Here is a 26,901-nt window from a genome sequence, read left to right as displayed (position 1 = left end):
TCAATTCAGTCATCAGTTCAGTTCAGTATTCAGTATTTATCTAACCCTGTTAAAATAGGGTAAATACCCTGATTTTACAGACAAATTTACATGTTCATTAAAAGTATAGTACAGTTCTTTTTTTATCATGGTATTTTCATGTTTTTTACTGAAACAATAAAAAACGGAAATGAGAACATGGTGTAGCCACTGTCAAAAAATGGTGTACAATTGGAAACCCTGCAGCCCATATTTTACCTTAATTTTAATGGACAACTTTTTACACTGTATATTTCATTTGTAATCATTTTAAAATCATCTATTTGTAAATTGTTTACTCATTAGTTAAATGAGCTTTACTGTAAGGGTTTTGACAGCACTGTCATATGATGCATGTGTGGTTTTGTGTGTGTGTGTGTGGTCTTAGTGCTCGGTGCCCTGCGGGGTGGGTCAGAGGTCGCGAGAGGTGCGGTGCGTCAGTAATGTGGGTGATTTTGTGGAGGATGAGGAGTGTAACATGAAACTTCGTCCCAATGATGCGGAGAACTGTGACATGGGCCCATGTGCAAAGAGCTGGTTCCATACAGACTGGGGCAATAGAGTGAGTACAGCTCCAGCATCCACACATGCTCTACTGTACTTAAACTAACAGACTGGGGGCATTTCTGCTGACCAGAAAGGGGACAAATACTTTAGTACATAAATGAGGCAAATAGTTTATAATAATTATAATAATAATAATGATAATAAGCTGAACAATTACTACCAGAAATGTTATCATGCATTCTGAACCTAAGCATATGATAATAATAATAATGAACACTTTAGATATTGTTGTGTATTATTGATTAATTAATTATGAATTATTCAATAAAACACTGTAATTTGTACTTATGTAATTTATTAAATTAAATATGTAATATTGTTGTTTGAGATATTAAGGACAAAATAAATTGTAATCTTTCTTTCTCTCTCTTTCTCAGTGCTCTGCGGAGTGTGGGATGGGCGTGCGGAGCCGTAGTGTGGTCTGTCTCATCAACCACATCAGCAGTCTGCCTTTGGAGGGCTGTGGGCCAGATCGCCCCCAAGAGGCACAGGCCTGCAACAACGGGCCCTGTGAGAGCCGGATCGAATGGTTCACTGGACCGTGGGGTCAGGTGAGCACAGGACAACCTGTGTGTGTGTGTGTGTGTGTATATATATATATATATATATGGCTAGCATTAGTATATTGTAGCTCCTGAGGTTACATTGATGAGTACTGCATGACCTGCAGAAAGCAGCTTTTCTTTCCTTTAGTGATTAGTGACTGTTTGTATCGTCAGTGCTCAGCAGAGTGTGGCACAGGCAGCCAGCAGAGGGCAGTAGTGTGTCTGATGAAGTCGGATGAGGGCTACAGTGTGATGCCACCATATGAATGCTCTTCCTTGGACAAGCCCCTCGGTCAGCAGAGCTGCCATATGAAAGCCTGTGGAGCCAAGTGGTATTACACTGCCTGGAGCGCAGTGAGTAACCTGAAGTGCATCTTACACAACACACACATATGAGAGCAGTACACAGTTTTGAAACAGAAGAGACATAGTAATACTACATTGAATTAATTAAATTAATTTATGAAATTCATGAAAACAGACACTTCTTAGATGTTCAAAGGTAAAAGTTGTTGATTTCTCCATGTATATAGTGCTCGAAGACATGTGAGGGGGGATTCCGTGTACGAGAGGTGCGCTGTCTCTCTGATGAAATGACACCAAGTGAGGAGTGTGAAGAAGGACTGAAACCAGAGGAGAAAGAAGAGTGCAACCCTCAACCCTGTGTTCCACACATAGGTTAGCTTGTACTCACAGCTGTACTCACAGCCATATACTTCACCATATTTACTGACATACGCTCAGCTCTACTCTCCATCATGCTTGCGACTATACTGTCAGCCATATGAACTGCTATAATCTAAGATATGCTTACAATCATGCTTAGATCTATACTCTCAGCTATACTCACAATCATGCTTAGATCTATACTCTCAGCTATATTCACAATCATGCTTAGATCTATACTCTCAGCTATACTCACAATCATGCTTAGATCTATACTCTCAGCTATACTCACAATCATGCTTAGATCTATACTCTCAGCTATACTCACAATCATGCTTAGATCTATACTCTCAGCTATACAAAATCCGCGGAAGACAAGCGTCCAGGCTTTTTTCTGTCCTGGCACCAAAGTGGTGGAACGAGCTGCCCCTGGGTGTCCGAACGGCCGAGTCGCTCGCTGTCTTCAAACGCAGACTGAAGACCCACCTCTTCAGAGAGTACTTGGACAAATAGTTCTATGGTCGCCTTATTGTATTGTGTTTAGGAATGTCTAAGCTTAGAGGTATCTTTTGAATTATTAGCCTATTCTAACTAGCTAAGGCTTTTCTTGGGTAAATAGCAAAGCACTTTTTAAGTCGCTCTGGATAAGAGCGTCTGCTAAATGCCGTAAATGTAAATGTAAATGTATTATCTTTTTAGTCTTTGAAAACTGCATTGCATAGTTTAGCCATTTTCATTCTTCAGCCAACAAATAGAATCTGATGAAATGCTTTGGACTTGACAGAAACACAAAAATCAGGGAGTATTCTGGCTGTCCAGTCATCTCTAATATAACTGGTTAACCTCTACGGACTGGCATTGCAGTGATCTAATCGTCCCACTGAGGATATTCATCTCACCTTCACTTTTTATTTTCTATCTCTAGACGAAAACTGTCGAGACAAGTACTTCAACTGCAACGTGGTGGTCCAGGCCCGACTGTGCGTGTATAACTACTACAAGATGGCATGCTGTGCTTCCTGTACTCGCGTGGCACAACGACAGTTGGCATCCAAAAGCTACAGATAGGACTGAGCCCCTGGGAACCTCACCCACCTCGAGCCTGCCACTAGAGGGTGCCATAACCAGACACAGCACCACTCCAAGAGAAACTGCTGTGGGGGCTGTCAAACAAACAAATGGGGCCATGTGGAGAAAAAAACAACAGCTCAGCATTATGGGAACTGAAAAGTCAGATGATGCTGTGAAGAAATTTCCCAGAGAACTTATTTGTGGACGTCAGCTCTGACCTGGGGCCTCAGAAGCAGGGCGTCTTGGATTCTCCTGGATTCCGCTAACTGTATTTGGTCATAAGACACTTGTGCAAGAGCGATGACCACAGTCACTCAGTGGCCCAAACATGGTCATTTCACGGTGCTTTGTTATTGACTCAAGGTGAAGAATCTGAGAGATTCTTATGGGATTTCACAAAACGTATGTGTATAGTGAAGCAAAATCATTCATACCTGATAATATAATTCAGTGACTGTGCAAATGAAAAAAACTATAAAGGCTGCCAAGCCTGTATAATCCGAACTGGTTCTAGGCTACCACTGTAGGCATTTTGCAGTACGCTTCAGCTGAAATAAAGGAAACGTTAGCTAGGTTAATTCTACACCAGCCCAAACATAGATTATAAAACTTTTAACCCATCCTTGCATTTATTAGTAACAGCTTCTTCATGGCCGTGGTCACAGTGGGTCTGGAAAACAGATCACATGTCCGACAGTTTCTAAATGGTCTTGCTAGCGTTTTAAAATGGCAACAAAACTACAGTTACCACAATGCTATGCAAATCTAATGGCTTAAGGGCTTGGTTTCTGGGTGGCACGCTAGCTTGTGAAATTACTGCATTTACCCTAATAGTGCATACTGTGTAATTGCGTTCACTGAACCGTGACATCCGTACCATGGTGGTTGCCAAAAGCTTCGTAGAACATCATTAATTAAACATAGCAGTTTAAGCAAAGTTTTACTCATCATACTAATGATACTGGTTAGAATTCATCCTAAAACAAGTCTTATCAAGAAAAAAACTAGGGATGTCCCGATCTGGCAGTGGATCGGTATTGGGGGCCAATCCAAGAACATTTTAATGGATCGGGTATTGGCTATTTTAATCTCAATCCAGTTTGATTCTTTGTTTTAACCACATTGTTCAGAGCGCCATCTAGTGCCATTAAGGCGCTGTTAACTGATTAATTAATTAACTGACATTGTAGCCCAGTCGGCTGAAGCTGTGCGGTCGTTCTCAGAAGGTAAAGTTGAGAGAGCTATTTTACAGTGGAACATGAAAACAGACCATAATATCTGAACCTTTATAAAATTCTCACTGAAACGCTCTGTTTTACCAGCGGGAGAACTGGAGAACCGCTCGCTCGCCTTTCTCTGTTTATAAACCAGCACTGAAGAGCCTATTCAGAACCTAGTGGAGGCTAACGCTAGTGCTAATACACACACACACACGCTAAAGAAACAAATCACACACAGCACATTCACCAACTATAAACCAGCTATTACACATCAAAAGACCAACAACAACAGATATCAGTCCAGAGTGTGTACCGTTACCGCCACACACACACAGGAAGTGACCTGACTGCAGTGTTGTAAAGGAGCTGGGAGCTGATTGGTCAGGGAGGAGAGTCAGACTGAATTATTAGATATTAAACACTATAAAACTTATAATATATAAGTAATTAAAAAAAAAGTTTCGACTAAACTAAATCAGTCAGTCCAGAATGTCTGATTATAGAAACTGATACTGAAAATAAAATGATTTACTGAACGGATTAATCAGCAGCTCATCTGATCTAAACTGTGTGGCTGGATTATTTCGGATCGGATCGATATCAAGTGATTGGGACATCCCTAATTTTAGGCAATATGCTCACTGCAGTGTTCATGCTGAAGTATGCCGGAAGGGCTGAAAAACTCCCATATGGAAAACATATCACAGTAGATTATGCAAATCTTTTTTTTTTGTAATATTGTCTTTTTTTAAATTGTGTTTTTATTTATAGATCCTCTCAGCAGCTTGTTTGCCTTCAGAAAGCTTCTAAAAGATCTTCTCAGACCCTCACAGTGTCAAAGGAGTGCTTGAAAGGGAGAAAACGAAGCATGTATAACTGAATTAACAGCTTGGAAGCAGATTTTGCTGCAGTAAGCTGAACTGTGTCTCAGGAACAGAGTCTGACTTCCAGTGTCATACATGTGTTTCATTTTTAGATACAGAGCTGATTTACATTTGTCTTAGAGAAGCTATTATTCAAATCTGTACCAGCTTTATAGCAACCATAAAAAAGGGGGTTGATAGACACTTCAGTCTCTTCATTGGAAGGATAGTTGGGATGTCGACCAGATATTAACAGCTGACATACTGCAACATACTGTATAGACATAGTGTTTATTAGGAGAAAGTCAAACATAGGAAATGGAGGTTTTGTAGGGACTTTTTCATTTCCAGTAACTGCAGGTGGTTAAACCTCAGAGAGACTGTATCGTAGGCACCTAGACTGACAGCTATGCAGTGTATAAACGTAACCACTAATTTATATTTCATTGTTTTTGTTTAATTCATTGATATTTATATGGGGAAGCTATTCTGACGTGTTTACAGTTGTAACAGTGTGTCTATCACAACACTCAGCCTCATCATAATCCATTCAGAGAATGTGTTACTTTTTTATAGAACTGATTAAAGCCTCATGTTTCAAAAGTCAAACTGCTTGTTTTCTTTGTTTTCCATAAGGAACAAACACTGATCACCATAACATTAAAACTACTGACAGATGATTCTCATCGTCTACAGGTGCCTCTGTCAAGGGGTGGGACCTACATATTAGGCATCAAGTATAGAGTCAGTTCTTGAAGGTGATGTATTGGCAGCAGGACTGAGAATCTGAGCCGCTTTGACAAGGGCCAAACCTTGATGGTTAGACGACTTAGTCAGAGCAACTAAAACATCAGGCACTTCTTGTGGGGTGTTCCCAATATGCAGTGATTAGTACCTGCCAAAAGTGCTCCAAGGAAGGACAACTGGTGAACCAGTGCTCACTGATGCACATAGTAAGTGAAGGCTAGCCAGTCTGGCTTATGGAGCCCAAGCCTTTATGGATTAAAGCTGTTTTCATCCTGTATCCCATATTCTCAGCCTCAGGTCTCATTGGGGATGGATCAACTCAAACTATAAATGTCTACTTTAATCCTTAATTTAATGAGTTTATTCAATGTAATGTGCCGATTTCTGTTGGCCCCCTCATTACGCAATGTGAAGGCGCATAAACGATGCGCCGATGTTGGTGATGTTAAATTTTTCAAATTATGTTGATTCAGCCATCACATCACCCATTTCCACTGCTGTGTAATCGCCTGTGGTTGGCAGTAAAATTTGTGCCAGTTAAAGCAAATGTGCGAAGGAAACAGAACTGAGGAATCACTAGTATTTAACAAAAGTCTTTTTGAGCCAGGACTTCGGTTCAGACCATGAATTTTGCAAAGTACGGACCACTCTCCCTGTAAGCTGAGGCAAGGGAGGGGAACTCGAAGAACTTGGGCGGAGTTCTAGGCGCCTTCAACTGATGAAACTTGAACCCCTTGCTGAGTAAAGGCCAAGCATCATTTGGAAGAGAAGGAGGATCTGGGGTGGTGGTGGGGTGTGAATATTCACCAGGTGAGGGAAGAGGAGTGTTTTATAGGGTGAGTATTAATAGTGAGAAGTTTGGGCGTGGTCCTTCTCCCAAACGTTAGTAATTTCATAACTGTTTAAAAAATAAAACAACCTCAACTCAATTATAATGCTAATTTATGCTAAAACTCCTATTGAAGTCATAATAGTGTGTTAGCACTAAGCTAACTGTAGTATATGTTTGAGATTAAACAAATACAGCTGTATCTCACGCTTGTAAAACACTTATTATAATAATAATATAGGGTACCCATATTGTATGTGGCTGTTTAATAATGCCTTCTTTACAGTGGTTGTGTCCAGCACTTCACTGCTTCAGGTCTGAAAATCTAGCCAGAAACAAAACCACCAGAAACAATGGTGCACAAAGTTCATTACAAAAGATTTGACCTTTTTCGAGGGAAGCTTGGTGCTTGAAAACCAGAAACACTGTCTCTCATACTGAATACTAGCACTCCCTGTCTGATTTGGTTTTCTGTGCACAATGCTAATCACCCCTTTAGTTTTCATTTATGATTAGCCATGTTGGTGTTTTTAGCTGATGTCTTCCTTTATCAGTTAATATGTACTTTGTACGAAGGCCCTGATGAAATCTATAAGCCCATTACCAACACTAAAGCTAGAAGTGCTGCACCCGCAGTGATCAAATCATATAAAACAAAGCGATGAACAACAGATTGTCTTCTGAAACAGTCTGTGTCGCCTTGAAGCCAGCTCTTAATTTCCTCTCAGGAAGAGAAAAAGAGTGTGCCTAAGGACTTGGAGGGGGAAACTTATATTTACATTAAAGGCATTTAGCAGACGCTCTTCTCCAGATCGACTTACAAGTGCTTCACCCTTAGCTAGTTTGTATCGGCTAGAATCCAAAAGATCCCTCTAAGCTCTAAGACTCTACTAAACACAGCAGTAAGTATGGAGACAACATGCTCTACATACTCTACACTCTGCCTACGTACTTTTGGAAAGAGGTGGGTCTTGAAGATAGCGAGCGACTCTGCGGTTCGGACACCCAAGGGAAGCTCGTTCCACCATTTCGGTGCCAGGCCAGAAAAAAGCCTGGACGCTTGTCTTCCGTGGATAAGATGGATATAACCAAGGCTCGATTTGAGGGTGGTACAAGCGGATGTCACCCCTCTCCTACCCCTGGGTCCCTATGGTTCTTACCGGCACTCTTAAAAAAGTGGGTTCTTTAAGGGTTCTTTAGTAAATTTTACTCAGAACCCTTACAACGTAAGGGCAGTGGTGGCTCAGCGGTTAGAGTGCCGGGCTATCAATAACAAGGTTGTGGATTATCTTTTATGAGATTATCTTTTTTGTTTATAATTAAATAATGAAAAAAAAATTGTTGTGGGTTGTGGGTTCGATTCCCGGGCTTGGAAAGCTGCTACTGTTGGGCCCTTAAGCAAGGCCCTTTACCCTCTCTGCTCCCCGGGTGCTGGAGTTGGCTGCCCACCTCTCTGGGTGTGTGTGTACTCACTGCCCCTAGTTCACTAGTGTGTGTGTGTGTGTTCACTACCACAGATGGGTTAAATGCAGAGGACACATTTCGCTGTACAGTGCACACTGTACAGTGACAAATACAAGCACCTTTACCTTTACCTTTACCTTTTTAAAGAACCATTTGGATGCTCCGTCTTTAAAGAGGCAGTGGTGGCTCAGCGGTTAGAGCTCCGGGCTATTGATGACAGGGTCGTGAGTTTGATACCTGGGTTCGGCAAGCTGCCACTGTTGGGCCTTGGCAAAGGCCCTTCATTCTCTCTCACCAATGGCTGCCCACCGCTCTGGGCACTTGTGCTCACTGTCCACTGTGTGTGTTTCACTGGTGTATATGTGTGTGTTCACTGCACGGATGGGATAAAAGGCAGAAGCCAAATCCCATCTGTATCCAATGCAAAGGGTGAATATGGTTGTCTTGTCTTGTCTTCTTTTAGAAAATGGCTCTGTATAGCACCGAAAAGGCCCCCTTTTCCAGTTCTACTTAGAACCCTTTTGATTAGGGTGAATAAGCTGATCTTCTCTATGATGGAAAATATCTTGCACATTTTTCTTTAAACATTTTCATTATTGCATATCACATCAGAATGGGTTCCCTTTGCAGTACTGTATGAAATCCTACCCTTAGCTAAACGTGTAAAGGTCATAACTGACTCCCAATCCCCTTCTCTGTCATCTGAACCCCCCATACCCCCTGACATTTTACACTCTCTGAGCACTGAATAGAAGACACTGAAAACCTTCTGAACTAAGGAAACAGTCAAATAGACATCAGACACCTTGGATTCTCTGTCTCTTTACTTTTCCTCCTGACTCCAGGACCTTGATTTGAAATATGTCACTTTGTGTGTAATCGATAAAATGTTCGTTTATTTTTTTCATTATTTAATCATAAACAAAAAAGATAATCTGATTTGTTGGGATGCGCTAATAATGTTTCTGTCATAATTTCATATCTTGGAAATTGTATTTTAAAGTATTTTAGAAATGAACTGCAACACCAAAAGGCTTAATTCTTTGAATTGAATACTGAAGCTGAATCGCTGGCAACCAAAGAACAGTAAAAGAAGGGGCAGAGGTGTGACAGAGGCGTGTAAGGCCATGTACTGGCCTCTCCACATAATGTGTATCATAAATAATTATGGAAACTAATCTGCATGATGCATGATGGCACTGGGCTCGAGACAAAAGCTCTGTTGTGTTTTTTAGAAAGCGATTAAAGAAAGTTTGATAAAAGCACAACAATCTATACTTCTGAAAGAGAAACGGGGTGAAAGAGGAACCGTCTACGTGATTAGAACTTACTCTGGAGAAAACAAAGAGGAAGAAAAGGAGAATTTATACTTTAGAAAAACACATTTAACTTGTTTTTAATAACATTTTATACACTGGAAAGTGAAAAACAAGGAACTCTGTTTTAAAACAGAGGAACAAAAAGGAACAGCAATGTTTTTTTTGCAGCAACAGATGTTTGCTGTTTCTTTGGTTCCAGCAATTCCAGCAATTCTGCCAAAAATCCTCAATAATACATTTTTTAGGGCTCATCAGTCACAGGCCCTAAGAATCACCCTAGAATTCCACTCACCCCCAGTATAGTGACCTGTTCTTATAGATTTTAAATGGAAACATTATATTCAAACTTGGGTGTGTGTGTTGCAGGAAATCTGTGTACTGGATGGGTAAAGACACCCTGCAGGTGTCTGCTGCTCTGTTTGCGGAGAATCGGCGGCGGCTGTGTGAGGGTCTACGGGCTAAGCAGGGGCTTCAGCCCGAGTCTCTGGTGTTGCTGCAGGGAGGAGAGCAGAAGCAGAGATACTGTACAGACACAGACATCCTCTTCAGACAGGTATAGTAACGCACAGTGCTGTGGGTATCAAGATTCATTGATCAGATGGATTGATTTGATATTTTATATTGAATATAATAAATATCATATAGTATGCGCTCTATTTCTAAACATGAAAGCTTGAATATATTGCCCATGTATGTCTACTGTGTAAATGGTGATCAGTCCCACTCCTACATTCAGTGTGTCTTTTAAAATTAAAGGAAGTTTGATAAAAGCACAACAATCTTTACTTTTGAAAGAGGAACGGGGTGAAAGAGGAACCGTCTACGTGATTAGAACCTACTTTGGAGAAAGTAAAGAATTTATGCTTTAGAAAAACACATTTAACTGGTTTTTAATAACATTTTATACAAGGGAAAGGGAAAAATTAGGAAATCTATTTTTAAAACTTTTTTTTTTTTTGCTTTGTTGTTTCTTTGAACACTATCAAAAATGTAAATATTGAACAACCTACGAAAATGAAAAAATATATGTTAATATATACCTTTCATGAGAACAGGATTCGCTGAATTCACCCTAAACGCTCTGACTTAGTTGGACTACATTTCCCACAATGCCGCGGTGAGGTCGCGTCAGCGTGGCTGGCTCAGCTGATAAAAGCACGTGATTTTGAGGCTCAGCTGAGAGACAGAGCCATGGCTGCTGCAGCGGGGTGAGTAGCTGCGCTTTCTCCTGTTAGAGCGCAACCCAGCTTTACTATCATATATTCGGGGATTTGGGAAATAATTCGAGTGGGGTTTTCCTCCCGTAGCTGCTTTATTTCATCGTGTAGATGCAGATGTTTGTGTAAATGGCCTTAAGCAGTAAAAGTTTTTGCTCTGCAGTGTTCGCTAGTTGCTGGCTGACTGATGGTGAAAGCAAAAGTATGGAGCAACATGAAGTTAAGAGGTCGAAAAATAATATTTAGGGAATTAAAACGTGCCCACGAGTTAATAAATCGTTCCCCCAAGTTAGCGAACAAATCGTTCCATTGGGTTAATAAGCTGTCCTCTCACTTTAACTAATGCATTTTCATCTGAGGGAGAGGTTGATTAAACAGAGAGGGCAGATTGTTCAATTGAGGGAAAAATTATTGATGTATTAAATATTAAATATGGTCCCCTTGCCCTCATATTTGGAGGCTCTGTAAGAATTACAGTAAAGTAAATGGGTTTTTAATAGCACACTATTGTATTTCGAGGTCTGTATCAAGTGACTGTCCTCAGATTTGAGTTAAAGTGGCGAAGCGTGTGAGCTACAGATGTTTGTCAGTCTTCGCTCACCTGTTTTCTGCGACCCGTGCTTGAGTTGTGAGCAACATCTGTGAGAAAAGGACTGGAAGGTTTCTGTGACATTCCCTTCCCCTGCCTGTGCTGACACTGCACATAAACTGTGCACCGGTCATTACTGCCCTTCTCACTCTTTGACCGATGAAAGGTCATCTCCAGAGGACTCTCATGTTGCTTCTGTAAGGATTTTGACTTTGCTCGGTTCAGTCATGTAACACAGCTTTATGGTCTGTACGCTGGACCATGGTCAGGGCTGTAAAATGAGCTCTTATCATACTCTATCATTGCTGAGCTTCTTTCTGGTTAAGCGCATGCAATAGTCTGTCTGTGATCATATGATATGATCATAAAGCAATAAAGCTGCATCTTATTTAGTTTTCTGGATGTCCAATGCCTTTTCAGAGGGCAAGTGAGGTGACTTGTACAAGATCAGCATCAGAATAATCAGTTCCACTAATTCTGACCTACTGACCACCTAAAAGAAAGTTCAGAAGTTGGGGAGGAGAAACTTTACTTTACTTTACTTTATTTCATAAACACTTACGTGAGTGTTTGGCTGACCCGAACAAGTGTGTCCTCTTCAATATGGTCGGCTTATTGCATCATCTTGTAGGGTTTTGTTTCAAATGCATGAAAAAAAAATCTCCAAAATGTCAATTGTATATAATATAATATAATATAATATAATATAATATATATATTTATTTATTTATATATATATATATATATATATATATATATATATATATATATATATATATATATATTTCTTTTTAGTGGACATCATTAATCATTTTACGCTCCAAACAGTTGAGCAATTCTATTGGTCTGTTCATCTTGAAATTTTGACATTAATGTAAAAAATCAAATAAAAAAACATTAAAACATTTTAAATATGGATAACTAATCCAGTATTAAAATATTTGTTGGAAAATGTATAGGAACCTCTAAGAGAAAGAGTATGAGACTCAAGTATGAGTATTTTCTTTTTTTTTGGTGCTGCCAATTAACTGACTCCCTAGCACTATCAATGCTGAAATTTTGGGCCCAATGAAAAGAGACTGGGTCCCACCTTTCCAGCAATTCTGCCAAAAATCCTCAATAAAACATTTTTCTTGGGGCTCATCAGTCACAGGCCCCAAGAATCACCCTAGAATTCCACTCACCCCCAGTATAGTGACCCGTTCTTATAGATTTTAAATGGAAACATTATATTCAAACTTGGGTGTGTGTGTTGCAGGAAATCTGTGTACTGGATGGGTAAAGACACCCTGCAGGTGTCTGCTGCTCTGTTTGCGGAGAATCGGCGGCGGCTGTGTGAGGGTCTACGGGCTAAGCAGGGGCTTCAGCCCAAGTCTCTGGTGTTGCTGCAGGGAGGAGAGCAGAAGCAGAGATACTGTACAGACACAGACATCCTCTTCAGACAGGTATGGTAACGCACAGTGCTGTGGTAGCTGGGTAGCTAGTAAGATTCATTGATCAGATGGATTGATTTTATATTGAATGTAATAAATAACAGTGATATTCTATTAAGTATGTACTCTATTTCTAAACATGAAAAGCTTGAATATATTGCTTATGTATGTCTATTGTGTAAATGGCTACATTCCTACATTTCCACTCCTACATTCAGTGCATCATGTTTATTCATTCATTCAGTCATACCAATAAAATTTAGCTGAATTAACTAAACCAGGCACCTGCAGTCAAGGAGAAGCTGTACAGACTCTTGATGATGAAAGTGTTCATATTTTATGGATGCGTTTTAATATTGAATTCAGAGCGGCACACTTTCAAAACTAATTTACTCATAAATAAATTAACACCCGTAATTTCTTTCTCTCTGATACATTTGTTGTTTGTTTTTTTAATGTGTTGATTTCCTCGTCTGAATAAAGCAGCTTTCACCCGGTTTAATTACAAACTCGTCCGTGATCATTAAGAAGAGAGAGGAATAATAGAAAACTGAAGCAAGGGCAGCGGCCCAGTTCGGGAACGGCCTCTGCTTGCTTTGTTAAAATGGCTTATGAAACATTAACAGGTTGAGGGAAATCTGGGACGACGGGCGGTGCTGGTCTGAGATTGCGAGTCCTGATCGAGGTTCATTTCTGTGATAAAGATCATCATAAGCAGGACAGATATCTGATCCTAGGCTTTGGCAGTCAGGACACTGAACACCAAATCTTTCTGTATTTGGCGTCTCATAGTTTGTCACTGACGCTTGAACAACAATGGAAGTAGTGTACATTTTTTATTCCAGTTAATTTTGGAGCATTTCTATTGGTCCATTCCTAGAGATACTTTGACCCTTTTAAAGTAGCACTGCATTTCATTAGTTAATTCATTTATTTAATTTGTTTAAGTTGTTTTCTTTGTCCTTGGCTCCTCCTACAGCTGTGGAGTGTAATTTACTTTTACCCCACTGCCGTCAATACAAATTGTGTTCCTCCTCACGGACAGCTGTGAGGTCTGGACACCATGGCAGGTTTTGTGGTTTGTGTTTGACTCTTATGCCTCTTGTGCCATGCAGGAGTCCTTCTTCCACTGGACCTTTGGAGTGACCGAGGCTGACTGCTATGGAGCTGTTGACGTGGACACCTGCAAGAGCCTTCTCTTCGTACCCAAACTGCCCGAGAGCTACGCTACCTGGATGGGAGAGTGAGTACTCCCTACACTCATGCTGCAAAAGGCCTTTCATTATAGTAGTAAGGCAGCTTTTGCCTGTCTTTGTCTGCAGGATCTACCCAAAGGAGCACTTCAAGGAGAAGTATGCTGTGGATGAAGTGCACTACACCTGCAATGTGAGTCGAGTTGACCTGTTATATTTTGTAATAAACCCTAGTCCTAACATGTAAATGCATGTTTTTAAGCATCTAAACATTTTCATTTTGTGTACATACCCTAATGGGCAGACTGAGGTATAGAAGACCTGTAAGGTAGCTAAAAAGAAATGGAGGCCTATAACCCAACGATTAGCTTAATGCACACTGCAAATAATTACACAACTGCACTGAGATGGCAAGATAATAGACTTGCTTAGGTGGTGTGAAGATTTTTTTTTTTTCAACATTTTTTTCTGCATAAAGGGGACAATTTTAACATCATAGACTGACTATATTTGGGAGAATTTTGTCCTTATTTTTCTACTTCTTTTTTTTTTTTAACAGCAGTACCATATTGAGTCTGAAAATGAATGCAAGTGGACAAGGCAGCCGATCTCTTATTTATAAACATGCAATAGACTGTTCTCACAGTCACTGCATCGTGAGAACACTGGGCATCAGGAGGGCAGATAAAATGTCTGGAAGTCCCTCCAACTAGGGCTAGTTTTTCTTGGCCGAGCAGAGCGTCGTCTTATGCTAACACCACTTAACACGTTTTCGACTGGACAGACTAAAGACCAGCACTTGCTGCGCTTCATTCTGGAGGAGAAAAATCCAGCAGGTTTAACTCCTTCCATGTAAACATTAGCAAGCGTCCTGAACACTACAGCTAACAAAGAGTTAACTTTTGTTTTATTGGTTGCCTCCTTAATAAAGACACATGATGGGTGAAGATGTTCTTGTGAGTGTGGATGTGAGTGTGTTTGGCTGAATTATGGGTGTATTTAGAAAAGGCAGTAGCCTTGGCCATTGATTACAACGCAACTGAAGCCATTTTGAGGTACTATTTACACTTGTAATGATTGAATACAACAAGAATTTTCAGTTTCCCATAGATTCTGAAATCTGTTAACGAGAGAAAAGTAACGAGGGGTCGTCTGTGCGAGACGTGATTCAATGACGGGAAGTTGTGGCCAGGAAGAGGTTTCCTTTTCTGCAGTGGTCAGGGTCAGAATCGCAGATTAGTGCTGATGTTGTGAGAAGCTGTGCAGGTCACACTGATCCCATGACAGTCAGTCAGCTGACGGGCCACAAAGAGGTCTGCAGGTTTCTCCCGTTTGAGTGTGATTATTTAAAGAGCACATGTTTTGTTTGGTTTTTTGGCCTTTTGTGGTAAGTGTGGTGTATGAACCTGTCATGGTTGTGATTATATAACCATGAGCACATTTACAGTCAGATATACACAAACGAGTTGGTCCATAAAGAATTTGGACTCATCAGTTGCAGGTTTTATAGATTGTGGTGAATTACTTGCTCTGTGATGCTTGCTAACTTGGCCTGGGGCTCGAAGGTCAGCAGCTTCATCCCTTTGGGCCTGTTTGCACCTGGAATTAACATGCGCTGGCTGGTGAATGCGTATGCTAGGTCGGATCGTCAGTGGGGGGGAAAGTGTGTTGAAAGGAGGTGTGGGTGTGTGGGTGTGTGTTTAAGGCTATGTGCCTAGTTTCTCAAAACTATCTTAATGTAAGATCATGTTAACAAGTAGAGAGAGTGTTCAGTGTGATGCTCACTTGATCAAATTTGCTTTCAGGAAGCTCAGCTCAGGACAGTTGACTATTGTTTTTACTGGCTTATGTATCTTGCAATGTAGGAGACGTGGAATATTACACACTGATTTGTGTTATTTCAAACCTGGAGGGGGGGCGCTTCTCAGACCGCTCAGACTTTCACTCTAATTGACTGATATTTAAACTTTTGTGTCCTTATGGCTGCAGTGGCGAAGCTAGTCGTTTCACTGACCTTTTCAAGTTCATCTCTCTAAGTTTCACTGCAGTCTGAGGGCACGGTCTGTGACATTACAATGCTAATGAGCAGAACTTGTGTTTTGCTTACAGATAGCTGATGTCCTGACCAAGATGAAGCCATCTGTCCTCCTCACACTGGTGAGTCCCTTTTTATTATTTATTTTTATTCACTTTCGCCCTCGTAAAGCAAGCCTGTAACATGATGTCAGAGTGACTAGACTTTTAGCTAATATTTCTGCAGGATGGTTTCAATTGCCAAACATGAGCTTTATCTATTATCAGACAGATTATCTCCAGAGCATCTTCATCTGAATCAAACAGGCCTCTATTATGGAAAACATAAATCTTCACTTAAAAAAACAAAACAAATATAAACAACAACAAAAACTGTAAAAACCTTAAACACAACTAAGCTACAAAAACAGCCGGTGGTGGGAGATCTAACTAGTGGGTGGATGATGTAGCTACTAGGGGCATCGTTGTGTAATAGGAGATCTAACTTCTATTTTCTCTCACTCTTACTCTCACAGAGAGGTTTGAATACAGACAGTGGCAGCACGACTCGTGAAGCATCCTTTGAAGGAATCAGCAGGTAATTGTTATTGTGTGTGTTTGAGAGAGGTGTGGGTTTTTTAGTTTTAGCCAGTGTTTCTGTGCTATTGCATGATGTACAATAACAATACTATATAACTCTGTTTTAGCTTCCAAGTGAACAACTCCATCCTGCACCCTGCTATTGTGGAATGGTAAGGCCCCTTCATTATGCCCTACCAACACCCATATAGAGTGAGCCTACAGTGAAAGGGTTCTAGTTGTCTGCTTATCAGCCCCTTTTTATCAGAACCCTGAATCCTACAGAATACTGCACAGTATCTCTAAATCAGTTTATCAGAATTCATGGTTGTATTTATTTTTGTGTGTTTGTCTATCAGTTTTCTCTGACTATGATATCCAGCATGAATCAGAAAAAAATACAATAACAAGTCTCAGTTCATTCCAAACCAGGGGTGGTCATAATATTCTGATATGTCTGTGTATATGTCTACCTTGTATAGTTCAGTTTATTCATGCAGTCTCTCTCTGTCTCTCTAGTCGTTTAATTAAGACTGATATGGAGTTGGAGGTTCTCCGCTACACTAACCGCATTTCCAGTGACGCTCACAAAGAGGTAAAGCGTGGGTGTGTGTGGGTTATTTGTGCAATAGGGGAGAATCTACTCCATAAGGTCTCACATCTTAACCAGATCTGTTAATAATTACCATAGCAATAACCTTAAACCACCACAGGTCTCACAATACCATGCGAATCCAGTGGTTTACAGCTTAAGGTTACTAAGCTGCACACAGAGTACATTTAGTAATTCCACACGCCTGATAGCATGTACCTTGTATTCTCCATCTTTAGTGAGAAGGGAGTCTAAGTAAACTGTGTGAAAATGTTTGGATATTAATAAATTAAATAAACACTCATCCTACTTGTTGTTTTTGGGTAAAAAGAGTGATTTGTCCAGCAAAGCCCATTTTATGTGACCCGTTCCGAATGTCAATGCTTCCACTGGTCTCCATGACGACATCTGATGCAGAAAAGCCTCTGATTGGCTGCTTTCAATCCTCCTCGCTCCACGTCAAGCCTAGTCTCTGCATGCTTTCTCCAATAAAAGCTCACCTTGTATTAAGGGTCGTAGGTCTTCATAACTGCCACTTCACTCCGTGGCTGATCAAGACACACTCCGGCTTCTCGGGCATCCTCCTCCACGGTCATTGGATATTAGTTTCAGAGAAGCACAGGGGCTTCGGACATCACACCCAGCTCCAACTAATGCACTGGAGTGAGCACAAAAAAGGGTCAGATGGTGTGGGACGATCGCAAGTGTGAAACTGAGTGATCCATCGCACAGTAATTCTGTCTTGAGCAAAAGCTGCTGTTCAGTCACTGTAGCTGATTGCTGAACGTAACCACACTCCATGTAACCACCATAATCATACACTTCTCTTCCTCTCTCTCGTCGTTCAATCAGTCTGCTCTCGTCAGACGCTCTCCTCTCTGTAACACCGAGCACCTCCTGGCTCATCAGACGGGTAAAGCAGTGGGCAATTCTGAGGCAATTGTTTGTCATTTCTAGAAGCAGTCATTGCCACTCGCCCACCCACGCCTGTTCGGTGGAGCACCTTCTGGCTGACTGCGGTCATAAATCGAGATTGCGCTTATTAGCCTTTGGCCAGGTGCCAAAGTGTGGTGGTTTTGGAGGGGCTGAGTGGGATCCGCTGGAGATCCTCATTCACCTTAATCATCTGATGCTCTTTTTGATGATTTTTATTTATTTGTTTGTTTTTCTGATTTATTTCCCGCAGGTAATGAAGAACGTGAAGCCTGGCCACAAAGAATATGAAATGGAAAGGTAAGCGGGCGTCAGTAGTGGTTGCTCTGTTGCATTTTAAGGTGCTGAAGAATGCATTTATTGAGTATTTAGTGGTGTATAAAGATAAAGTATGGGACTTTGGCTTGACCAAAATTGCTCAGATGCTGTTTTACAAGTTTATTTACCACCCTGTTATTTAAAACTTTGCTTTTAACATTTACCACATTTATCATTTTTATAATTTATTTAAATAAAAAAAACTGATAAAGGCTTGCAGAACGCACATCGTTTTAATGTTAACACACTTGTAACACTGTAATGGATAGTGTTGCTGCTGCTTCGGCACAATGTGCTGTTTGCGAGCTCAAGCGATTGGGTGCTAGGCCAAAAGATTAATGGCTACACTCATCTTGTGGACTGAAATGTTTAAAGATATCATGGTAATCCAATAAATGATCGATTGTTGAAGGCATCAGACATGTTGCTGGGTCTAACATGTGCTTTATCACTGTTTGTGAATGTGTATTTCAGCCTGTTCAGTCACTACTGCTACTCCCGTGGGGGAATGCGGCACACCTCCTACACCTGCATCTGTGGAAGGTAAAGGCTTGTCTACATATTAGCCTCATCGCATGCAAGGGAATCTTATACTAGCAGGCACGATTAATGGCAGTGTGCTATTCAGTGTGCTTGTTTTCGGTTTGGGACGCAGCTTTGTGTTTGCTGTAAGAACATGAATGGCTAGAAATGTGAGGGGAAACTGATCACTGTTACTATTAATTTCTGTTTCCATAGCCTACATCCACACATTTCCCAGTGTTTTTTAAACAAAAGTCCTGGTACCTATACTTGCGTGGTGCCTTACAATTGTGGTAATGTCACTGTGAGGCAGTTTCTTGTCTTACTGATGCACTGTATGTCCAAATGTTTGTGGACACACCTTCTAATCAATGCATTCAGCTACTAAGTTGCACCCATTGCTGACACAGATGTGCAAATGTACACACACCGCTTGTCTAGTCCCTGTAAAGAAGTCTTGCCAACAGAATGGGATTCTCTGGAGCAGAAAAAACATGAACCTGTTGGCACCATGCCACATGTCAGGTTGGTGGTTGGTGCTACACACACTATGTTTGGGATGAATTGGGGATGAGGTGGAGTGGATCATTCCTAACCCTGAACTCCATTGAAATTCTGCAAAATGTAGGCGAAAGCCTTCTGCCCTGGACGGTCGTTTTTTTTTTGTTTTTTTTAATTTTATTTAATACAATTGATTTCAGAAGAAACCATGAATGAGCAGGTGTCCCAGTACTCTTGTCCATGTAGTGTATTTTCATGTTGAAATATGCAGATCATGATTGTTCATATTGGTCTGATAGTTGCTATGTTTTCTTTCAGTGGGAACAACTCCTCTATTCTGCATTATGGACATGCGGGGGCTCCCAATGACAAGACCATTCAGGATGGAGATATGTGGTGAGCGTGAAGGGGTCCTTTGACTCGTTTTGACCCTTTGAGGCCTGTTTACAGTGAATAGCATTTTGGAAGACTGAAACTGATGTGCACGTAGCGTTCCTTCTGTGGAGTCTGGATTTCCAGACGAATAAGTTGTACTATTTGGAGAAGGAAGTGTTTATCAAATACAAGCCAGTCATTTTCATCTAGCAAATCAAACATGCACAATCCATGCAGTCCAAACATCCCATCATTTATGCATAGAAATATATTCCAGCCCAAGTTCACTGTGGAATCAAGCAGTTTTTTTTTTTTTGTAGAAGCTTGTTTACACCTCCTGAAATATCGCTTCTGGACATACTTTGGCCTAATTCTGTTTACCTTTTTCACAAAGTGTGACCAAATGAACTCTGATTTTACTTTCCTGTCAAAACACCAACCTATTCAAATAGACTTTCAACACTCAAGTTAAGGCATTTACCAAAATGAGCTTAGCATCTTGCCGTTACTTTAAAATGGGAGAAAATTTCAGATTTCAAACATGTCTGGGCCGTTAGACTGAATATGTGGTCCCTGATAAAGGAATGGTTTGGTGAAATATCAAACCAAAAGGATTTAAGTGTCCCATCTAAAGGCTTGCTTGACACCCAGGACACTAAAGAGCCTGACTCGTAACTCTGCAGAAAGGCAGAAAGTTGCACATTGCGCTAACTCTGAGCACAACAGCTGTGATTGGTCCACTCTGTAGCCTTGTATGCCCTCAGTCACTGCCACTTTTAAATTCGGTTGGATGAACATCATGCGTACACTGATGTGAGAGAAATGAATGCAGATGATGAACCAAATCAACAAATCTGTCTGAATTCCCTTGTCTGTCTCTCTGTGGCCGGACAAGCACAGTGTAAATGCAAAGTGACGCAGACCACCAACACTCGTATAAACATTCACAACTGCATAGGGCTACATTCTGCATTGATTGATTGATGAAATGCTTTAAATGGTTGAGATATGTCTTCAGTACTTCAGTTGTATTTTTAGATGTGAAACACCCTCATGGACCTCACTTAACTAACTCTCTCACTGGCTCGCTCTTGTTCAGCAGGCAAAAAAAAATCTTCTTGGTGGGGTGCTGTTAGTACTCTAATAGATTCTACTGTTTTGCATCACTGACACTCGTGTCCTCATTCCCCCAGTTTGTTTGACATGGGTGGAGAATATTACTGCTACACCTCCGACATCACCTGCTCCTTCCCAGCAAACGGCAAGTTCACCCCTGACCAGAAGGCCGTTTATGAGGCTGTGCTCAAATCCTCCCGTGCCGTCATGGCTGCCATGAAACCAGGTACATTTCCAGTTGCAAAATTTGTCTGAAAAAAGGAGGGAAACGTAAAGCGTATCACACATTTCTGAAACAATCTCACTGTCCACTTTATTAGAAACTCTTACATTGTGCTTTCAGTCACTGCTATTGCTGAGCTCCACCTACCTTTTACCTATAGGTAAAATAGGTGTAGAGTTGCAGACTGTTGCACAAGTCTCCATTCATCAGTGGTCAGTTTCACTGCATGGCTTTTGAGATGCTAGGTTGCGAGTGGGTCCACCACCCAAAAATATCCAGCCAAAAAGCAGGGCTTGATTAGCGTCTATAACCCAAGGCTTATTTTAAGTTTTCATAAGACTTATTATTCATTGATTGCTATAAATGATTCAACATCTGTTTTAGCTCATTCAGTATGTACAATAAATAGTTCAGAAATGGCCAAACATTTTTTAGTAACTGCTATAAATAATTTAGTATCTATTTTCAATTTTTCTGTATCCACTACAAATAAGTCTCTGCTGTAAATGATTCTGCCTCTATTTTAAAAGACTTAAACTACTAGAAATGATTCAGTATCTGCTATTGAACTAGGATGTAACTTCTGTTTGAGGGGAAGGAATTTAAGTATGGGCCTACATACAGGCCTTTAGTGTTTAAAGGGTTAACTGTTGCCTCTCTTTAAACACTTGCATGCAGTCACAGTTCGGCTAAAACTATGACCGATTATTTATCGAGTTGTATGTATGCTTGGTAAGAAGTTGATCGTACCACAGTACAGAGAGTTGGGTCTTGGCACCCATACCACGCTGCCTGGTGGAAAAGGTTCCATTTGTTATGGAATAACCTAATGAATGTATTCCACTTTTAATGATTTGACATATAGAGTTAATTAGTTCTGCTCTGCAGGCGTTAAATGGACTGATATGCACCGTCTGGCTGATCGGGTCCACCTGGAGGAGCTGGTTAAGATTGGCATTGTGCGTGGGAATGTGGAGGACATGCTGAAAGTTCACCTGGGGTCTGTTTTCATGCCCCATGGACTGGGACACCTGCTAGGCATCGACACCCACGACGTGGGGGGGTATCCAGAGGTCTGTTGCACCTAGAAAAACAGGTGGTGTTCTCCCCAGAACACTCAGAACAGTGAAAGCTGTGAATAGAAAGTCTGTTTATTGAATAGTAAATTTTATACTAACTCTCTTTACCTTCATCTACATCAGTTATGCTTTCTGATGGAAGGCTAAATATCTTAGCCATAAGGGTATAACTTGCTTGCTCTGAGTTTGTCTGATTCTCTGATCAGTCAGTAGCATCTTGGTCATCCTCTTCCTCTTCTTTCTCAGGGTACTGAGCGTGTTGATGAGCCGGGGTTGAAGAGCCTGCGCATGGGCCGCGTGGTGGAGAAGGGCATGGTTCTGACGGTGGAGCCGGGAATCTACTTCATCAACCACTTGCTGGACAAGGCCCTGGCCTCCCAAGAACAGTGTGGCTTCATCAACAATGATGTGCTGGCTCGCTTCCGTGGATTTGGAGGGGTAAGACCACCATTATGATTCTACATGCTGTTATATTAAACTCCTCTTGTGGTGTTAAAAAACAAGCTAATGCATTTTACTTCTACTGGTTATGATTTATAATAATAATAATTAATAATAATATTATCACTATTTTTTTTTTTTTTACTTATGTAAAACTGTGTATAGTAGCTACTTGCATGGGAATGTGAATTGGCTGCCAAACACTGTGCCATGTGTCCTCCTGCTTGAGTAGCATGTAGGAATGATACTGCTAAACCAGTTTAAGGCTGTATGGAGTGATTCGCACAATTCTTTTAATTAAAAAAAATAATAATTTTGGCCCCTAATAAAAAATAAGGGGGGGGGGGTGTGTTACAAATGGTACATCAGCTGAACAAAGTTGTATTTTGACTGAACTGTCCCACATGTGTAAGAGGCTTATCTCTTTCCCAACAGGTGCGCATTGAGGATGACATTGCGGTGACTGCGGATGGTGTGGAGCTTCTTACCTGCGTCCCTCGCACAGTGGAGGAGATCGAGGCCTTCATGGCGGACAGAAGTCCTGAGAAATCCTTCAGTCCCACTGTTAGCAGCGAGAAATTCTGACAACACAGAGAATAAAAGCACTGCATTTTATGTCGCCTTCTGCAGAATTATTTGGTTGTTTCTTGCTTCTACCTTTTTTTTTTTTTTTTTTAACCTGCATTGAACAGTATGCATTTTTTTAAAGGAAGCTTCAGGCAAGGGTCTTTTCAATGAAACTTAGGACCTGGAGACACATTATGTATAATCAAATGTTTAGATCAGTGACCATACTGATGCCAGAGAACTGAATTGTAAACATATGGCACAAAGTTAGCACCTCTGAAGGAACCGAAAAGTATTAACATGGCTGTGTCGGAGGAGTCAGAGCAGAATGGAATTGTCTAGCTAAAATTATATGAACAGCTTTAGGTGCAGACTCAGTGAAGTTGTGCATACTATGCATGTTATTTTCCCCAATTATTTTGAGCAATATATACATAAAGTAATATCTAATTTGTGCTTCATTTTAAAATATCAAGCCCATTTTTAATCTTCTATGTAACAGTTTAATATTCAGTGCCTTTGACACAATGTGGTTTGTGTAGGTAATGGTTATAAAGAATGAATTACTTTGTTCCACCTTAAATGCCTGAAACATTACATCCCTCAAAATATTCAAACAAGAACAGAACCGAAGGGACTTGGCACTTCAGAATATCACCAGTGTATCGAAATCAAAGAATCAGCAAAGTGATGTAGCTCTAGTCTGTGGTTGTTTTTTCCCTTATTTTGGATTTATGTGCTTTTGAGTTATTTGCAGTTTCTGTCCTGTAACTAAACCTTGTTTTTGAATAAATTTATTTCCAGCATTTAATATTTTTTGTCCCTCTCTTTTTATTTATTTATTTATTTATTTATTTATTTTTTGTATGAGAATTAAGGCAAATCATATAATATTCCCCTAGGTGGTATATATATATATTTATATTTCTTAGTTAATATAGCATTCAATTCATTAATTAAAAGCTCTGTGACTTGTGAAGGTTCCACATCACCGTACATATTTTTTAAAGGAATCCTTGGTGTGAACAGGCCCTTCCTCTGTAGTTTGTAGTCAATGTGCTATAATGTAACGTTAGAAATCCAACTGCAGAATGGTCCCATCACCCCAGTCATTTCTGGACAACAGATGCTTGACCCTGTGGTAACTGTGACATACCAGAATTAAAGTCATATAGAGACCAAAGAAAGCCAAAGTAGATGACGTGACGTGACACTGAGGTTTAAACAGGCAGCTTCTTAAGTCACCAACTTTAGTAGCCTGGTCTTTTATCACCTCGAACACTGTGAGCTTCAGAAAGGCTCATATCAAACATGGACTGAGAATGCATTGCATTTGACATTTTTAAACCCACTAAAATATTAATGATTACAAAATATTTTGGTCTCAGCACATAGACAGTGTTTTCCACCCAAAATATCATGCTATTTTTCCTCACCTCTAGAGGCTGCCATTTATTTATGCTTCTAAGGACCACATTTACCTGCTGTCAGTTTCCACAATGACATCTGACATCATGATTTCACAGTGAAGCTGTGGTGGAGCCAATCTGATTGGTGGTGTACACAAACCCTGTTCACAAAGAACGACTGCAAATTAATAAAACTCTATATTAGAACTACTGGAAGAAAATGACACTCTCTGCTTCTCCACATGGATCTGCTTGTCGAGGGGATACGCTCCCTCCCCCCCCTCCCCGGCCTGTCCTTACCAGCCCCCTCAGATAAACAGTGTTGCTTGCAGATCAGTATCATTCGTTTTATATCAAAATGAGTTATGACCTGAATATGAGTTGGAATAGGCAGACTGAATTATAGCACTGCTTCTTGAAAGGCCCGTAAACATGAGCTCTTTATTACCCTTGATGATCTCTCTCTCTTTTAAATAAGAGTTACAGGTACAAAAGGCAGCTGGTCAGTTCCAGGTGAATGTAAACATGTATAAAAGTGGCTTCCTGAATCCACATAACAGGAATGTAACCTTGGAGGATTTTTTTTTTTTTTTTTGTAAATAGGATGTGTGTGTGTGAAGAACACACACACACACACACAGCTGCTCCTTTCTTAGCTCATAGTTTAATCCAACCCGATAACTGATCGTCTATTTTTCTCTTAAAATGTTGAAGCATTTTCTCTATCAAAGCTTCTCTGTCTGAGCTTTGTCGTGTTTGAGGCTAAAATTCTCAAAACTACACTGAGATATTAGTAGAAAAGACGGATTCCTCAAGCCAGTTAATTCAGCATCCCACACATTTATTTGTCCTCCCACCCAAAAATCCAAGGACGTGCAAGCTAACATTGTTGTGATTATCATGCTTAATTTTTTTAAAGGATTCACACCACTAATATATTACTATTATCATAGGTATATTATATTACATGATAATATAATATATTATCATGGGTCTTCTCCAATACGATGCATCAGTGCAGCAGCAAAACTAAGTGGAGTTATAATGTAGCTTAATAAATAATAAGCTATATAATAATAAATATCCTTCCTCCACCTCCTTCTCTCCTCCCTTCTTCACCTTTTTTCTCACCTCTCCAGGAGGTTCCAAACTCCAGTCCAAAAGGTCCTCTGTGTTCACAATCTCCATCAAGTCAAGTCAAGTGGGTTTTATTGTCATTTCAACTATATACAGAGTACACAGTGAAACGAAACAACGTTCCTCCAGGACCATGGTGCAACATAGACACAGTGCATACAGACACAGGTGCAACACAACACAAGTGCAGACAGAGGATAATAAATAATTGGGGGTAGTGTGCAAATGATGCAGTGTGTAATAAATATTGAGTCCAGTGAGGTAGTAAAGTTATTAGTGCAAATGCTTGTGCAAAAAATGCTTCCCATTTTATCTGGGGTAAATGGTTGGAGAGAGAGAGAGAGAGAGAGAGAGAGTGTGCATGTAACAGAAAAGACATCAGTTCAGAAGTTGAGTTGTGTTGAGGAGTCTGATGGCTTGGGGGAAGAAGCTATTGCAGAGTCTGGTTGCGTTGGACCTGATGCTGCGGTACCTTCTTCCTGATGGCAGGTCTTTGTGAAGGGTGGGTGGAGTCATCCACAATGCTGGTTGCTTTGCGGATGCAGCGGGCAGTGTAAATGTCCATAACGGAGGGGAGAGAGACTCCGATGATCGTCTCAGCTGTCCTCACAATGCGTTGGAGGGTCTTGCGGTCAGAGGCTGTGCAGGTCCCAAACCAGGCAATGATGCAGCTGCTTAGGATGCTCTCTATGGTCCCTCTATAGAAGAGGGTGAGGATGGGTGGAGGGAGACGGGCCTTTCTCAGCTTCCGGAGGAAGTAGAGACGCTGCTGGGCTTTCTTGGCTGTAGAGCTGGTGTTCAGGGACCAGGTGAGGTTCTCCGCTAGGTGGACACCAAGGAACTTGGTGCTTTTAACGATCTCCACAGAGGAGCCGTTGATGTTGAGCGGAGAGTGGTCCGGTCTTGTTTTCCTGAAGTCAACAACCATTTCCTTGGTCTTCTCTACATTCCAGTGAAGGTTGTTGACTGTACACCAGTCGGTCAGCTGCTGCACCTCCTCTCTGTATGCTGACTCGTCGCCTTTGCTGATGAGACTCCATTCCAGTCTTCAAGGGTGTGGGACATGCCAGCAACTACACTGAAAAAGACAGTAGCATACTTACTTGAGCTGCAAAGCTTTGAGCTACATTATTAAAGACACAGAGCTGAACTGAGGACTGCCACTGCTCTGTTTAACTGTTTATTAACACAGACAGGAAATGTGCATTTGCGTTCTTTGACCACGAGGGGGCACCAGGAGAGCAGGAATGGCTCATGTGTGGTCTTGTGTGTGTGTGTGTGTGTGTGTGTGTGTGTGTGTGTGTGTGTGTGTGTGTTCTATATATAGTACATTTTGTATACAAACAGATACAGAT

General features: G+C 40.8%; 2 protein-coding genes across 2 annotated transcripts in view; both read left to right on the top strand.

The window, feature by feature from the left end:
* The window catches only part of adamtsl7 (ADAMTS-like 7), a 28,977-nt gene extending 23,418 nt beyond the window's left edge, over window positions 1-5,559 (top strand). Inside the window, exons 8-12 of the mRNA XM_072695362.1 lie at window positions 407-580; window positions 963-1,136; window positions 1,305-1,484; window positions 1,664-1,808; window positions 2,722-5,559. Coding sequence (XP_072551463.1) covers window positions 407-580; window positions 963-1,136; window positions 1,305-1,484; window positions 1,664-1,808; window positions 2,722-2,864 — 816 coding nt within the window. The 3' untranslated portion in view covers window positions 2,865-5,559. The remainder of the gene's footprint in view (window positions 1-406; window positions 581-962; window positions 1,137-1,304; window positions 1,485-1,663; window positions 1,809-2,721) is intronic.
* Window positions 5,560-10,486: 4,927 nt separating this feature from the next.
* Window positions 10,487-23,811, top strand: pepd (peptidase D). The gene is made up of 15 exons (XM_072695680.1): window positions 10,487-10,517; window positions 12,374-12,560; window positions 13,664-13,791; window positions 13,871-13,934; window positions 15,851-15,898; window positions 16,291-16,352; window positions 16,462-16,506; window positions 16,853-16,928; window positions 18,112-18,158; window positions 18,651-18,719; window positions 19,518-19,595; window positions 20,768-20,916; window positions 21,802-21,986; window positions 22,239-22,430; window positions 22,869-23,811. The coding sequence occupies exons 1-15, from the start codon at window positions 10,501-10,503 to the stop codon at window positions 23,016-23,018; spliced, it is 1,497 nt and encodes a 498-aa protein (XP_072551781.1). The 5' UTR covers window positions 10,487-10,500; the 3' UTR covers window positions 23,019-23,811.
* Window positions 23,812-26,901: the final 3,090 nt, after the last annotated feature.

Source organism: Salminus brasiliensis, chromosome 13, assembly GCF_030463535.1.
Source record: "Salminus brasiliensis chromosome 13, fSalBra1.hap2, whole genome shotgun sequence".
Lineage (NCBI taxonomy): Eukaryota > Metazoa > Chordata > Actinopteri > Characiformes > Bryconidae > Salminus > Salminus brasiliensis.
This window is presented reverse-complemented; position numbering and strand designations above follow the sequence as displayed.